Here is a 17,864-nt window from a genome sequence, read left to right on the forward strand (position 1 = left end):
TTCTTTACTGAATATGAACTATTAACAGTTTTTTTAAAATCTCATTCCAGTCACATGGCTACATAGCAAATTAGTTCAACACTTAGTGACATAAAACAACCTTTTATTAAATTGACAAACTGTGTATCTGGAGTTCATACAGTGCATAGTAGAGATGACTTGTGTGCTGTGCCACGTGTGGGTTTTTAGCTGTACGTCTCAGGGCTGGGAGCAGGAAGCGTCTGGAGGCTGACTTATTCACTGTCTGGCAATTGACAAACTGTGTATCTGGAGTTCATACAGTGCATAGTAGAGATGACTTGTGTGCTGTGCCACGTGTGGGTTTTTAGCTATATGTCTCAGGGCTGGGAGCAGGAAGCGTCTGGAGGCTGACTTACTGTCTGGCAGTTGACAAACTGTATCTGGATTTCATACAGTGCATAGTAGAGATGACTTGTGTGCTGTGCCATGTGTGGGTTTTTAGCTGTACGTCTCAGGGCTGGGAGCAGGAAGCGTCTGGAGGCTGACTTACTCACTGTCTGGCAGTTGATACTGGTAGATGACTGAAACCCTACCTAGTATTCTCAACCAGAACACCTACATATGGCCTTTTCATGTGGCTGCTTTGCTTCCTCGCAGCGCTGGTGGCTTGGTTCCAAGATTGAGTATCCATATTATACTATGGTTGGAGGAAGGTGAGAACCAGGCAACAGGTGGATACTTTTTTCTTTAAATTTCCTTAGGTAATCTCTACACCTAACATGGGGCTCAAACTCACCCAGATCCAGAGTCACATGGTCTCCTGCCTGAGCCAGCCAGGCACCCTAGCAGCTGGGTGCTATCTATGACCTAGCCTATGGCACTTCTGTTATACTTAAAGAAAAAAAAAAATATATATTTTATATATGTATTATATATAATTTTATATTTTTCAATTTTATTAAAATTTTAATTACATATATTTTATATATTTATATATATATATATATTTTAAGATTTTATTTATTTGACAGAGCATGCAGGAGCAGGCACAGCAGCAAGCAGAGGGAGAGGAAAAATCAGGTTCCTTGCTGAGCAGAGAGCCCATTGTGAGGCTCCATCCTCTGACCCTGGGATCATGACCTGAGCCGAAGGTAGATGCCTAACCAACTGAGCCATCCAGACATCCCTTTTTTTTTTAATTTTTTTTAAATTTTTATTTATTTATGATAGTCACAGAGAGAGAGAGAGAGAGAGGCAGAGACACAGGCAGAGGGAGAAGCAGGCTCCATGCACCGGGAGCCCGATGTGGGACTCGATCCCGGGTCTCCAGGATCGCGCCCTGGGCCAAAGGCAAGCGCCAAACCACTGCGCCACCCAGGGATCCCCCAGACATCCCTTTTTTTTAATTGTAATTTTAAGTAGGCTCCATGCCTAACATTGGGCTCAAATTCATGACCCTAATATTAAGAGTCATATGCTCTACTGACTGAGCCAGCCAGGTGCTCTCTTTATAAAACTTTTTTGTTTCACTTTTTTGAAAGTTCTTATTTATTTGAGAGAGAGAGAGAGAGCCTGAGTGGAGAGGATGGGCAGAGGAAGAGGGGAGGGACAAGAAGATTCCCTGCTGAGCAGGGAGCCTAACCTGGAGCTCTAACCCGGGACCCTGAGATCATGACCTAAGCAGAAGTCAGATGCTTAACTGACTGAGTCATTCAGGTGCCCCTGTACTTTTTTTTTTTTTTTTTTTTTTTTAAGATTTATTTGAGGGAGAGCCCGCACTCGAGCACAGCAGGGAAGGGCAGAGGGAGAAGAGAGAGAGCGAACCTCCACCAGACCCCGTGCTGAGTGCAGAGCCTGCTGTGGGGCTCAATTCCACAATCCCAACATCATGACCTGAACTAAAATCAAGAGTTGGTCATTCAGCCGACTGAGCTACCCAGTTGCCCCTGTTATACTTTTGATTGTAACAGTCAACAAGCCTGCTCAGGTTCAAGAAGAGAGAAAATAGACTACACTTCATTTTTTTCAACTAAAGTATAATTGACAAATAATACTAATCAGGTGTGTAACAAAATGATACTTACACATTACTAAATGATCACCATAGTAAGTCTGGTTAACATCTGTCATCATATGTAGTTACAAAGAAATTTTTTGCCGGGGACTTTTAAGATCTACTTTTTTAGCAACTTTCAAAAAAGCAGTGTTTGACTATATTATAATTGACTATAGTCACCATGCTATATCCCCTTGACTTATTTTATAACTAGAAATTTGTACCTTTTAACGCCCTACATCCATTTTGCCCACCCTCTACCACCAATCTGTTTGTTCTCTTTATATATTAGCTTGGTTTATTGTTTCAGTTCCACATAGAAGGCAGATTATACAGTATTTGTCTTTCTCTGACTTATTTCACTTAGCTTATGTCCTCAGGGTCCATCTGGATTGTCACAAATGGCAAGATTCCATTCTTTTCATGGCTGAATAGTATTCTTCTGTGTGTGTGTGTGTGTGTGTGTGTGTGTGTACACACATCATTTTTATCCATCAGTGGACACTTAAGTTGTTTTCATGTCTTGGCTATTGAAAATAATGTTGCAGTGCACATAGATGTGCACATATATTTTTGAATTAGTGTTTTCATTTTCTCCAGATAAATACCCAGAAGTGGAATTGCTGGATCATGTGGCAGTAATTCTATTCTTAATTTTTTGAGAAACCTTATGCCATTTTCCATAGTGGCTGCACCAGTTTACATTCCCATCATTAGTGCACAGGGTTTCCTTTTCTCTCTATCCCCACCAATGCTTGTTATTTCTTGTCTTTTTGGTAATAGTCATTCTAACAGGTAAGAGGTGATGTCTCACTGTGGTTTTCCTGATGATTTGATTTGCATTTTCCTGATTTGCATTTTCCTGATGATTAGTGATGCTGAACAACTTTTCATGTACCTGCTACCCTTTTTTTTTTTTTTAAAGAAACCAGGCTTTTTTTTTTTTTTTTAAGATTTTATTTATTTATTCATGACACACACACACACACACACACACACAGAGGCAGAGACACAGGCAGAGGGAGAAGCAGGCTCCATGCAGGGAGCCCGACATGGGACCCCATCCCGGGGTCTCCAGGATCACACGCCGGGCTGCAGGTGGCGCTAAACTGCTGCACCACCAGGGCTGTCCACCTGCTACCCATTTGTATGTCTTCTTTGGATAAATGTCTATTTTGAATTTTTAAATCAGATTGATCTTTTGTTGTTGAGTTGTAGGAGTTTTTAAAAATATTTTGGGTATTAATCCTTTACCAGATAGGTGATTTATAAATATTTTCTTCCTTTCAGTAGGTTATCTTTTCTTTTCTTTTTTTCTTTCCCTCCCTGCCTCCCTCCCTCCCTTCCTTTCTTCCTTCCTTAGATTTTATTTGTTTGAGAAAGAGAGAACACATGTATGTGAGCTTGTAGGGGAAGGTTGGCAGGAGGAGAAGCAGAGGGAGAAGTTGACTCCCCACTGAGTAGGGACCCCAGTGCGGGGCTTGATCCCAAGGCCCACGAGATCATGACCTGAGCTGAAGGCAACTGCTTAACCCACTTAGCCACCCAGCACCCCAGTAGGTTATCTTTTCATTTTATTGGTGGTTTCCTCTGTTGTGCAAAAGATTTTTAGTTTGATGTAGTCCCACTTATGTTTGCTTTTGGAGTCAGATAAAAAATTTATCACTAATACCGATATCAGGGAGCTTACTGCTTATGTTTTCTTCTAGGAGTTTATGGTTTCAGGTCTTACATTCAAATCTAACCCATTTTGCATTAATTTTGATTAATTTTAATTAATGTTAATCCATTTCTTAGTTAAGACCATTCACCTCTTAATAGGGAGTAGAAAGATCTGGAAGAGCCTGTGTGACTATAAGTAGTGCTGTGGCTGCTTTTGGAGAATACAGTCTGCTACATACATCTTTCTAGAAATTTGTTTTACATAGGAGGGATCCATAGTACACAAACATTTCTGCAACTTTTTTTTTTTCACCTCATAGATCTTTTCATGTTAGCAAATGTCTTAGTTTTTGGTTTTCTAAAACAGTACCATAGACTGGGTGGCTTATAAACAACAGCAATTTATTCCTCATAGTTCTGGAGACTGGAAGTTCCAAGATCAGGTGTCAGCATGGTTGGGTTCTGGTGAGGGCCCTCTTCCAGGTTGCAGACAGCTGTTTTCTCATTGGGTCCTCACATGGTAGAGAGAGGGCAAGAGCATTCTGCGGTCTCTTTTAAAAGAGCATGAGTCCTGTTCATGAGGGCTCCATCCTCATAACCTATCACCTCTGAAAGGCCCCACATCTGAATATTAGCACATTAGGGATTAAGATTTCAACATTTTTCAATAGTGTAATGGTATTGGAATCTTCTTTTCTTTTAGTAACACGTAAATATCTAAGTTGTGAGTACTTGAAATAATGTAGGAAATAGAGCAAAAAGTCAAAGTCTCCCTCTTGCCTACTCCTTACCACTCTGACCCCATGATCACTATTGCTTGCTTGGCCAGAGATTGGATTTAGTTTGTGGACTTTCCAATTATGTATCTATGTATTTATGTATCTCTACATATACATATATATGTGTATATATATATATCTTTATATTTGTATAAAATCAAAATCACTTGTACCATAAGGGTATAACATATGGATTATACTGTTCTCCTGTCAATGGCCTTAAATTGTATGGTGATTTTTGGTTCGATAAATTCAAAATAAGAAGATATTTTGTAGGAGTGGAAAAAGTATATGTTTTTCATTTGGGCAAAGTAGCCCAACCTATTAGTGTTAGAGGTTTAAAAAATATTTTCAGGGACACCTGAGTGGCTCAGCGGTTGAGCGTCTGCCTTTAACTCAGGGCATGATCCCGGAGTCCTGGGATTCAGTCCTGCATTGGGCTCTCTGCATGGAGTCTGCTTCTCCCTCTGCCTGTGTCTCTGCCTCTCTCTCTGTGTCTCTCATGAATAAATAAATAAAAATATTTAAAAATAAATATTTTCAAAATATTCAGACTTGCCTTTAACTCAGTTATTTGAAGTCTTGAGGCTTAAACATGCATGGATTATTGTGGGTTGCTGCAGATTATTTTTGTTTATGTTATAGGAAAATATGTAGAAATGCTACTTAGTCGTTAAGAACTAAGTTTGATAAAAAATACTAGGTTCTAGCTGGTCTCCCAGTTGAAACATTGGACTTCTGTATGGTGTGATTATGTAGGAATATTTTAATGTTCTTTATTTGTGTTTTGTCATTTCTTTAAAACATCCCTCCTGTAATTTGGCAGCATATATGAAAACCTAAAATGTGTATACCTTTATTCTAGCAATTCCTCTCCTTATCCTAAAGAGATTAAATACGTAAGAATGTATTTGTAGGAATATTCACTGCAGCATTGTTTTCATGTACAAATTTGGAGATGATGTAATTAAATGGAATGCTCTGCAGCATTAAAAGTTATATAAAGCTGGTTTTTGACCTTAAAAGATTTGTTACTAGGTGTGTGTGGGTGACTCAGTTAAGTATCTAACTTGATTTCAGGTCGTGATCTCCGGGTCATGCCCCACACTCAGCAAGGAGTCTAATTCTCTCTCTCTCTCTCTCTCAAATAAATAAATAAATCTTTTAAAAATTTATAACTAGTTTCTGACTATGGCAAAAAGATAGCAAAATAACATGGAGAGTGTTCTGTTTTGTAAAATTATATACATGTACATACATGCAATTAACTGTGTGGATCCACATATACACAGGGTTTTTTGGTTTGTGTTGTTTTTTTTTTATTTGTTCATGAGAGACACAGAGAGAGGCAGAGACATAGGCAGAGGGAGAAGCAGGCTCCCTGCGAGGAGCCTGAGGTGGAACTCGATCCCAGGACCCTGGGATCACGACCTGAGCCACCCAGGCTCCCCAAAAGGGTTTTTTTTTTATATAGATACAGTACTATGCTGTATTTTTCTCTTATGATTATCTTTTTTTTTTTAAGATTTATTTATTTATTTATTCAGAGAGAGAGAGAGAGGCAGAGACACAGTCAGAGGAAGAAGCAGACTCCGTGCAGGAAGCCCGATGTGGGACTCGATCCCAGGTTTCCAGGATCACACCCCAGGCTGTAGGCGGCGCTAAACTGCTGCACCACCAGGGCTGCCCTCTTATGATTATCTTAATAACGTTTCTTTTCTTCAGTTTTCTTTTTTATAAGAATACAGTATATGATACATATAGCATACAAAATACATGTTAATCAGCTGTTATCAGTTAAGTCAGCAGCAGCCTATTACTAGTTAAGTTTTGGGGGAGTCAGAACTTATACACGGATTTTTGACTATGCCAGGGGTCAACGTTCCTAACCACTCATTGTGTCATTCAGGTGTCATCTGTATTACAGATATGTATGTCTGGAATACATTAACCAGAATGTTAATAAAGAGTTATCATCATATGGTAGGATTTTATCCATTTTGGTCACTGCTCTATCCCTAAGAACTACTGGAACATGACTGAACCACATTAGAATGTAGGAAATGTTCTGTTTTGTTCTTTTTTTTTTCCCCCTTTAAATAGTGCTTTGTGTCATTATTGTCTCTCTACTAGTAGTAGGCTCTCTACTATGTCTACGGATCCATAATATATACTTGCTATTTTGTGACTGTATTTCCCAAACCTCACATTGGAACTCATGACCTGAGACAGATGATCAGTTAGAGTACCTAAACATGGGCATACCTATTTCTCGTCTTCACTTTTCAATATCTTGCTCTCAAGCTGGCAAGGAATTTAGTTGTTGCAAATGAAATTCATTTATATAATTCCTCTGAGGAGTTTGAGGAAAAAATAGTCTCTTAAAATCTTTGACAAAATGCGCATAAAAATCACTCAATATTTCTCAAAGAAATGAATACTTTGCTATATTTATGTTTTGAGAAGAGCCACAGGAATCTCACTGCTCAGAGATTTTCAAGCCAGCCTTACAACTGTGAGCTGTGTGAGGTCTGGTTAGAGAGGACATTGACTGAACTATTTAGTTACTGCTTTGAAAGTATTTTTTTGTTGTTGGTTTTAGAATTTCATTTTTTAAAAAATTGTAGTGATAAAGTTGAGCATGCTTATTTCACAAACAGGCAGCTCTGTTTAATTGTATTATTTTTTTAAAAAAGATTTTATTTATTCATGAGAGACACACAGAGAGAAAGGCAGAGATACAGGCAGAGAGGAAGAAGCAGGCTCCATGCAGGGAGCCCGATGCAGGACTTGATCCTGGGACTCCAGGATCATGCCCTGGGCCGAAGGCAGGTGCCAAACCACTGAGCCACCCAGGGATTCCCTCTGTTTAATTTTCTCCCCCTTTCCTGAATATTGCTGTGATGCTATAATCTAAAAACATTATCCCATGGGCCACGAACTGGATTTTTTATACACATGTTTAATTTTATATATGTTTAATTATATCATTTAATTCTTAGAATGCCTTAAGGTTCATAATGTTAGGTAGGTAGTGATGGGATGAGGGATAAAGCAGATGCTGGCCATGCTCTTGCAGCTACTTCTGAGGGTTAACAGCCACACCTTTGAAAGAGCTACCTCTACAGGCTAACAGAACAAGAAAGGCCTAGCCACAAAGCTGGCTCAGAAGCCATAAGGAGACTTTGAAGACCTGAACAGGCACACAAAAGGTACAGCTTGCTTTAGGGTCACAATAGAGGCTCGTAAGAATCTCATACAGTACATAAATACAATTATAATGACGCATCATGAATGGGGAGATGCGCAGAAGCCAAAATGATATCTGACCACCAACTGTCAATCAAAAATGTCAATTAAAGCCAAATTTACATATACAAAAACAGGCTTAAAAGAATGCAGCTAGAGCCACTCTTACTCTGGCCAGGCCCCGCCTTCTCACTTGAAAATGTACTTGGTTATCTACTCAATAAACTGTCCCCATTCTGGTCTCGGGTCTCTAATTCATTGGTGCATCTGGGACAGGAACCAAACAACCCATAACATCAATGACATCAATAGGTCATATTTATGTCTCTTATATTTTGAAGAAGCTTTATAGAAAGTGACAGACACAGAATTTGAACCCAAATACCTCTGACTTTAAAGCTTTACTTTTAATTTTTTTTTAATTTTTATTTATTTATGATAGAGAGAGAGAGAGAGAGGCAGAGACATAGGCAGAGGGAGAAGCAGGCTCCATGCACCGGGAGCCCAACGTGGGATTCGATCCCGGGTCTCCAGGATCGCGCCCTGGGCCAAAGGCAGGCGCTAAACCGCTGCGCCACCCAGGGATCCCTAAAGCTTTACTTTTAATAACTGTTCTGTTTACCAGTGCATAGATAGCTCCATGGGAAAGAAGGGGACTTCCCATATATGTGAAGTTCTTGGGCAGACATAGAAAAATAGCAAATAAGGGGCACCCGGGTGGCTCAAGGTTGAGCATCTGCCTTTTGCTCAGGGCATGATCCTGGGGCCCTGGGATCAGGTCCCACATCAGGCTCCCCACAAGGAGTCTGCTTCTTCCTCTGCCCATATCTCTGCCTCTCTCTATGTGTTTCTCATGAATAAATAAATAAAAATTTAAAAATAGCAAATAAGTTCTTGTTTAGGTAGTGTCTTAGCGCAGGCTGCTATAGCAAAATACCGTAGACAGCTGGCTTAAACAGCAAACATTGATTTCTCACAGTTCTGGAGTCTGGAAAGTCTAAGAACAAGTGCAGGCAGATTTGGTGTCTCATGATAACTCTCTATTTGGTTGACCAGATAGTTGCCTTCTTGCTATATATTCACATGGCATGGAGAGAATGAGGGCTCTAGTCTCTTCTTCAAGGGCACTAATCCCATCATGGGGACTTCACTCTTAGGACCTCATTTAACCTAAAGACCTCCCAAAGGCCCCACTTCCAAATACCATCACATTGGGGATTTAGGACTTCAGCATATGAAGTTGGGGCACAGACATTCAGTCTCCCTAACAGGTACATTTTGATAACTCCAAAGAGAAACATTCTGTTCTTTGTAATTCTTATCAGTAAATTTTTCCAAAGTAAGATTCTTCATAGAAGATCCATTTATCTCCTTTTTGTTATTAAAATCTCTTTGGTCTACATTTTTCCCATAGGCCGCCTCTGACAGCCAAGGTTTTATATCAGGCTCCTGGGATATCCTAACAAGACTGTTTGGATTCTTCAGTGTTCCCTAACGTGAAATCTCTGCACCAGATCTTTTTTATTCTTTCAGTTTCTTTTAATATCTGCCTATTTCCCTAATTTAGAAATACATTTATTCATACTGTGCTTTCTCTGTGATTTTGAAACTAACTCACTTCAAAAACTTTCCTTGACCATCCTAGTTAGGTAGAGAGATCTAAATCTACTTTTATTTCTTTTCTAGTATCCTAGGGTCAGTGTTGACATGAAATTTTATCTGGACAGCAACAGTAGGCTCTAGATAGTTCACATATGATTCCTCCCTTCCCCTCCACCATAATACGAAAAATATTTGAAGTCTGTGACCATCCTGTAGATACTGGCATTTCTGTTTCCTTCACATATTATCCTTTTTTTTTCTTTTGTTTTCACAAATAGTTTCCTTTTGGAGTAAGCCAAAATTAGCATCAATATGTATTCTCCAAATAAGTCCAGAGAAAACTGAGATGTATTGTAAATTAGGCCTTTGTTTAAAGAGTTCCATCAAAACAGTAAAATTTTCTTGTACTGAAAATACATGGTTTTTTGAATTTTTTAAAGAAAATTATTTAAAGAAATTACTTTTTTACTCATCATAGGTGTTTGAATCTGAACACTGAATATATATTCCAAAAACACTTAAGTGCTGGGCTAGGAATGTGATCATGCTACTTTGGCATCTCATTATTCAAAGTTAGCAGCGTTGCTTGCTGGTGAACATGAAGAATGTCACCAGGAACTCATAGAAAACCAGCCAGAAGAGCAGGATCCAATCACAGCTCTTGGTGGAATGTCCCAAAGATTCGATGCAGCTTGAACTAGGGATAAAGAGCTACCCTCAGCCAGGCTCCCAATGGATAAATTCTTCTCATTCTTGGTTGTGTGTGTGTGTTTGTGCACATGCTTGCAGGCACTCATTTTTAATTTTCTTAGAGCTGAAGGAACTCCTGCTTGTACACCATGAGCCAAAGGGTTTATCCTTGCGTGCTGAAAATCATTTGACTCCCAGTCTTCTGGCTGTCTTTACCTAGGAAAAATCACTTATTATGAGCCATTAGAGCTTCCACATTAAATTGATTTAATTTCTTGTTTTACCTTATATATGAATGAATTAATTTTCTAGAAACTCCTATAACAGGACAAATTGTACATTACCTTTTTTTAAAAAAAATTTTATCATAATCCCAAAGGGAAACCTGCTCTTTCTTCTCATGGCACTTTGTTCCCATGGTTCTCTCTCTCTCTCTCTCTTTTTTTTTTTTTTTTTTTTTTTGAGCAATCTTTATACTCAGTATGGGACTCCAACTCTCTACCCCATGATCAAGAGTCACTTGTTCTATGAACTGAGCCAGCCAGGCATCCCAAGAGAGATTTCTTTTAGTGCAGAAGGAAACATTGGTTATGTTGGTCTTATAGAGTCTATTTAATAACTATACCTATGGTTATTTTCACCTCAATCTGAATTTGCTTCAGTTCAGTTATACAGTTGGTCAATTCATAGAAGTATTTTGTAACCATAGAATTATGCTTGAGAGGATGTAATGATATGTTAACAAATTATGAAACAGAATTTTGTACATTGTGAAGTAGAATGGAATTGTGTTAAGAATTTAGACTCTTGGGGATCCCTGGGTGGCGCAGCGGTTTGGCGCCTGCCTTTGGCCCAGGGCGCGATCCTGGAGACCCAGGATCAAATCCCACATCGGGCTCCCGGTGCATGGAGCCTGCTTCTCCCTCTGCATATGTCTCTACCTCTCTCTCTCTCTCTCTGTGTGTGTGACTATCATAAATAAATAAAAAAAAATTAAAAAAAAAAAAGAATTTAGACTCTTGGGATGCCTGGGTGGCTCAGTGGTTGAGCGCCTCCCTTCGGCCCAGGACATGGTCCTGGAGTCCTGGGATCGAGTTCCGCATCAAGCTCCCTGCATGGAGCCTGCTTCTCCCTCTGCCTGTGTCTGTCTCTGTGTGTCTCAAGAATAAATAGATAAAATCTATAAATAAATAAATAAATAAATAAATAGGTGAAATCTTAAAAAAAAATTAGACTCTGGAAAAAAAAAATTGAGAATTTGAAGTTTATATTGGGTATCTAACCTTCTCCAAAACTCAAGTTTTATCCATTGGGAAAATAGCAATAATAGAATCTGCCTCCAGCCCTTGGTTGAAGATTAAAGAAGATAACAAGTTAAAGTGCTTAGTACAGTACCTATCACATACAGTTTTCCAATATTTGTTATTATAATTGTAATTATGTGAAAGTGTGCATATTTTAAGACTAGAAAAGAATACATGGGGCAGTGAGTTAATCTACATTAATTTTTAAATATTCGGGCAGCCCTGGTGGCTCAATGGTTTAGCACCTGCCTTCAGCCCGGGGCATGATCCCGCAGACCTGGGATCAAGTCCCATGTCAGGCTCCCTGCATGGAGCCTGCTTCTCCCTCTGCCTGTATCTCTGCCTCTCTCTCTCTCTGTCTCTCATGAATAAATAAATCTTAAAAATATTTTTTAAATATTCATAATTGGAGTACTCTCTCATTATGTAATATTTAAGATATATTTAAATAAAATATATTTTAATAATATGTTAAAATTCACAATTACTTTTAAAGTGAATTATAATTTAAATGTATAATTTATATTACATATTACAATAAAAACATTATCAGTGAATAACCCTACGATGACCTCAGAGTGTTCAAGTGAAAGGAAGAGTCCCATGTCTCACACTTTGATTCAAAAACTAGAAATGATGAAGTTTAGTGAGAAAGGCAGGTCAGAAACTGAGACTGAAAGCTGGTGTCTTGCTCCAGTCAACCAAGCTGTGAATGCGACAGAAAAATTCCTGAAAGAAAATTAAAGTTTCTACTCCAGTGAAAACATGAATGATAAGAAAGCAAAACAGCCTTATTGCTGATAATGGAGAAAGTTTGAATGCTCTGGATAGAAGACCAAAGTCACCACCTTCCCTTAAGCCAAAGCCTAATCCAGAGCAAAATCCTAACTCTTTAATTCCATGAAGGCTAAGATAGGTGAGGAAGCTACAGAAGAGAAGCTGAAGCTAGCAGAGGGTGGTTCTGGAGTTTTGTCTTTTTTTTTTTTTTTTAAGATTTTATTTATTCGTGAGAGAGGCAGAGACATAGGTAGAGGGAGAAGCAGGCTCCCTGTGGGGAGCCTGATGGAGGGGCTTGATCCCAGGACCCAGGGATCACGATCTGAGCTGAAGGCAGAAGCTCAACCACTGAGCCACCCAGGCTTCCCTGGTTCATGAGTTTTAAGGAAAGAGATCATCTCTATTAAAACACACACACACACACACACACACACACACACACACACATAAGGTAGAGCTGCTAGTGCTGACGTGGAAACTGCAGCAGGTTACCCAAAAGATCTAGCTAAGGTAGTTAATGAAGGTAACTACTACTAAATTATAGATTTTCAGTGTAGGTGAAACAGCTTCTATTGGGAGAGGATGCCATTTAGGACTCTCTTAGCCAAAGGAGAAGTCAATGCCTCGCTTCAAAGGACAAGCTGTCTTATTAGAGACTAATGCAGGTGGTGATTTTAAGTTGAAGCCAATGCTCATTTACTCTTCCTCAGATTCTAGGGTTCTTAAGAAGTATGCTAAATCTACTCTACCTAAATGGAAAAACAAGCCCTGCATGACAGCACATCTGTTTACAAAATAGTTTACCGAATATTTCAAATCCATGGGTGAGACCTATTTCTCAGAAAAAAAAGGTTCCTTTCAAAATATTACTGCTCGTGGACAGTGCACCTGGTCACACAAGAGCTGTGATGGTGATGTATGAGTGTTGTTTTCATGCCTGCTAACACAGCGTCCATTCTGCAGCTCATGAATTAAGAAATCATTTTAACATTCAAGTCTTAGTACTTAAGAAATACATTTCATCAGGCTAGAGCCTGATAAATCACAGATAGTGTCCTGTGCTGGATCTGGGCAAGGTAAATTGAGTCTGTTCTCTATCCTTAAGCTCTGTTTGTTTTTTGTTTTTAGATTCCACACATAAGTGAGATCATACAGTATTTATCTTTTTTGTGTGTGTGTGTGACTTTCTTCACTTAGCCTAATGTCCTCATGGCCCACCTATGTTGTTGCATATAGCAAGATTTCATTTTTTTAATGGCTGAATAATATTCCATTGTATATATATTTGCCACATTTTCCTTATCCGTTCATACATCAGTGGACATTTACATTGCTTCCATGTCTTGGCTGTTATAAATAATGCTGCAATGAACGGGGGGGGGGGCGTATATTTTCAAATTACTATTTTCCTTTTGGATAAATACCCAGAAGTGGAATTGCTGAATTATATGGTGATTCTTTCTTTTTTAAATTTTTTGAGGAACTTCCATACTGTTTTCTATAGTGGCTGCACCAATTTACATTTCCACCAACAGTGCACAAGGGTTACCTTTTCTCTACTTTCTCACCAGCATTTGTTGTGTTTGTCTATGGCCATAGAATGTATAATTTTTAAAGAATATTTTGATTAATTCCCTTCATATTTAGAATTAGGATATATGCCATATTTTTACATTAAGTTCTGTTTTCCTGGGATGCCTGGGTTGCTCAGCAGTTGAGCATCTCCCTTCAGCTCAGTGTGTGATCCTGGAGTCTGGGGATCAAGTCCCACATCGGGCTCCCTGCATGGAGCCTGCTTCTCCCTCTGCCTGTCCATGCAAGGAGCCCGATATGGGACTCTATCCCGGGTCCCCAGGATCACACCCTGGGCTGAAGGTGACACTAAACTGCTGAGCCACCTAGGCTGCCCACAAAACATATTTCTAATATAGATTATCCATTTTCGGTTAAGTCCAATGGCTAATTTTCCTTTCTTCTTTTTCTTTGTAGTTGAGGCAGTCCCAGTCCTACTGCACAGATACAGAATGTCTTCAGGAATGTAAGTAATGATGGGACAGGAGGAACCTTGGCACTGTGGACAGAAATAGAGGACAGATGACTATGAATATTTGTTGGAAGTTTTTCTTACACTTTGATGCTTAAGGAAGTGGTTTTCAGTAATGTGTTTCCTCATTAAATATTTCACTTTTTAACTTAACCTTTTTTGCCTCAGAAACAAACTCTGGTCATTGAAGAAAATTTTATTTATTTATTTTTTTGAAGAAAATTTTGAAGTCATAGATAAGAAAAAACTTCCAGAATACTAAAAGATAACCATTATTGACAACTTGGTGCAAAATGTTTCAGACCTTTTTCTTGGCAAATGTATGTGTAACAGTGAAGTTTTGGCTAGTCACACTGGAAAATAATCAAGGCTGCTAGGCACAAACCCCTCACCCTTTCTCTAACATCTCGTTGCATCTATAGCAGCTTTGGGAACTTCCGAATGAAGGAAGGAGGCCTTCTTTCCTATGGTTTGGAAGCTTTGGGCCTTTTGGCTCTGACATTGGCATTCTCAAGAGAGCATAGACAGTTGGGAGGTTTCTCAGTGTGGCTTTATGAGCAGTAGTGATGCTAAAGTGAGAATCCAAGCAGGAAGATGGACCCTGCATTGTTAATATAGCTGATAGACTTGGTGGCTTTTTTTTTTTTTTTTTAAGATTTATTTATTTATTTAAGAGAGAGAGAGAGAGAGAGGGAATGTACAGGTGTGTGTGCATGCATGAGTAGGGTAGGGGCAGAGGGAGAGGGAAAGGGGAGAGAATCTCAAGCAGACTCCCCACTGAGTGCAGAGCCATTTTGGGGCTTGATCTCATGACCCATGGGATCACACCTGAGCCGAAACCAAGAGTTGGACATTCAGCCAACTAAGCCACCCAGGTACCCCTAGACTTGGTCGCTATTAGGTGAGGCACCGTTTTTTTTTTTCAGGACACAAATGACTTTAGGGGAACTAATAATAACATTTAAGCCAATTCTGTCTTATGCCATAATAATTTATAAGAATGGAAGTATGACATTAACAGGAGGGTGAAATCTGACACAATTAATTTCAAATACACTAATGAAATGGGATCACTTTGTAAGTGTTGTTTTTCATTACTGTATTATAAACATACCAGTATATATTTGTCTTAAAAATAGTTACTAATATAAAGCATTAGGGGGATACACCAGTGTTTATTTTTTTTTAAAGATTTCATTTATTTATTTTAGAGAGAGTGCATGAGTGCTTGCATACAAGTGGGAAAGGAGCAAAGGGAGAGGGAAAGAGAATCTCAAGTAGACTCCATGCTGCGTGTGGAGCCTAATACAGGGCTCAGTCTTAAAACCCTTAGATCATGATCTGAGCTGAAATCTAGTTAGACACTTAACTGACGGAGCCATCCAGACACAGAGTTTAAAGTATTTGCTTTTGCTGGAATCTTAGGCTGCCGATACATTTTTTTGCTATTACAAATAATAGTTGAACACACATCCTTTGTATGCATTTTTAAATTAGTTAAATTGTTTTTTTACCTTTTCATTCCATTTTACCCATTTCTCCCACCCCACACCTCCCACCTCTGGCAACCACCAGTAGGTTCTTTGTGTTTAGGAGCTTGTTTTGTTTTGGTAGATTCCACACATAAGTGAGATAGATTGTTTCCATATCTTAGCTGTTGTAAATAGTGCTGCATTGAACATGGGTTCATATATCTTTTTGAGTTAATGTTTTCATTTTCTTTGGAAAAAAAAACAGAAGTGAATTGCTGGATCATATAATGGTAGTTCTTGTTTAAATTTTTTGAAGAACCTACATACTGTCTTCCATAGTGGCTGCACCAATTTCTATTCTTACCAGCAGTGCACGAGGGTTCTTTTTCTCTACATCTTCACCAACACTTGTTATTTTTTGTCTTTTGGATAATAGACTTTCTTACAGGTATGAGATGGTATCTCATTATGATTTTGTTTGCATTTCATGATGATTATTGATTTTAACCTGTTGGCTATCTGTGTCTTCTTTGGGAACATGCCTATGTAAATCATCTGACAATTTTTTAATCAGATTGTTTTTTGCTGTTGAGTCGTATGGGTTCTTTATATATTTTGGATATTAACACCTTGTCAGATACATGATTTGCAGTTTCTTAAAAAGATTTTATATACTTATTTGATAAAACACACAAGTAGGTGGAGCAGAGGAAGAGAGGGAGAAGCAGGCCTGCTGAACAGGGAGCCTGATGCGAGGCTTGATCCCAGGACCCTGGGATCATGACCTGAGCCAAAGGCAGATGCTTAACTGACTGAGCCACCCACACACCTCTTTTCTTTTTTTTTTTTTTTTTAAGATTTTTTAAATTTTTAATTAAATTTTAAAATTTTATTTAAATTCAATTTGCCAATATAGTATAACATGCTCATCTCATCACATGACCTCCTTAATGCCCGTCACCCAGTTACCCTATCCCTCCATCCACCTCCCCTTCTGTAACCTTTTGTTTGTTTCCCAGAGTTAGGAGTCTCTCATGGTTTGTCTTATTTATTTTAGAGGCCGCATGCATGGTGGGAAGGGACAGAGGGAAAAGCGGAGGGTGTCTTAAGCAGACTGCACTGAATAGAGAGCCTGATGCAGGACTTGATCTCATGACACTGAGATTATGATCTGAGCTGAAACCAAGAATTGCATGCTTAACTCACTGTGCCATCCAAGCACACCCCCCCTTTTTTAAATATATATTTTTTTAAATTTTTATTTATTTATGATAGTCACACAGAGAGAGAGAGAGAGGCAGAGACATAGGCAGAGGGAGAAGCAGGCTCCATGCACTGGGAGCCCGATGTGGGATTCGATCCCAGGTCTCCAGGATCGCACCCTGGGCCAAAGGCAGGCGCCAAACCGCTGCGCCACCCAGGGATCCCTCACCCCCCCCCCCTTTTTTAAGAGCAAGTATTTTCTTGTATTCAGTAGGTTGCCTTTTTATTTTGTTGTTTTCTTTGCTGAGCAGAAGTTTTTTTATTTGATGCAGTCCCACTTATTTATTTTTGCTTCTCTAGGTTTCACTTTTGGTGTGACATTCAGGTCATTGACAAGACCTTTGTCAAGGAGATAACTTGCCTGTATTTTTTTCTAGGAGTTTTGTGGTTTCAGGTCTTACATTCAGATCTTTTATTCATTAAGAGATCATTTTTGCGTATTATATAAGATAGGGGTCCAGTTTTCTACTACCATTTAGTGAAGAGATTGTCCTTTCCCCATTGTATATTTTTGGCTCCTTGGTCATAAATTAATAGAGCATAAATGCATAAATTCATTTCTGGGCTCTATTCTGTTCCATTGAGGTATTTTTTTTTAAAGGGAGAGATCATAAGCCAGAGGGGAGAGGGAGAAGGAGGCTCCCCGATGAACAGGGACCCTGATGTGGGGCTCTATTCCAGGACCCTGGGATCATGACCTGAATCACAAAGGCAGATGCTTGACTAACTGAGCCACCAGGCACCCCAACTATGTATCTGTTTTTAAGCCAGTAACATACTGTTTTAATTACTATAGCTTTGTAATAGAGTTTGAAATCAGGGAGTGTGATGCCTTCAGCCTTTTTTTTCCTTTCTCAAGATTGTTTTGGCTCTTTGGGGTCTTCTGTGGTTATATACAGATTTTAGGATTGTTAGATTTCTATGAAAAATGCCATTGGACTTTTTGGTAGAGATGGCATTGAATCTGTATATTGCTTTGAGTAATATGGACTTTTTAGATTTTTT

General features: G+C 39.0%; 2 protein-coding genes across 2 annotated transcripts in view; both read left to right on the forward strand.

Moving 5' to 3' along the window:
* Positions 1-17,864, forward strand: part of SMIM14 (small integral membrane protein 14) — an 82,208-nt gene that overhangs the window by 49,434 nt on the left and 14,910 nt on the right. Inside the window, exon 3 of the mRNA XM_025997830.2 lies at positions 14,070-14,118. Coding sequence (XP_025853615.1) covers positions 14,070-14,118 — 49 coding nt within the window. The remainder of the gene's footprint in view (positions 1-14,069; positions 14,119-17,864) is intronic.
* The window catches only part of UGDH (UDP-glucose 6-dehydrogenase), a 91,909-nt gene that overhangs the window by 11,788 nt on the left and 62,257 nt on the right, over positions 1-17,864 (forward strand). Inside the window, exon 2 of the mRNA XM_072737856.1 lies at positions 14,070-14,118. Coding sequence (XP_072593957.1) covers positions 14,105-14,118 — 14 coding nt within the window. The 5' untranslated portion in view covers positions 14,070-14,104. The remainder of the gene's footprint in view (positions 1-14,069; positions 14,119-17,864) is intronic.

This window comes from Vulpes vulpes, chromosome 14 (genome assembly GCF_048418805.1).
Source record: "Vulpes vulpes isolate BD-2025 chromosome 14, VulVul3, whole genome shotgun sequence".
NCBI lineage: Eukaryota > Metazoa > Chordata > Mammalia > Carnivora > Canidae > Vulpes > Vulpes vulpes.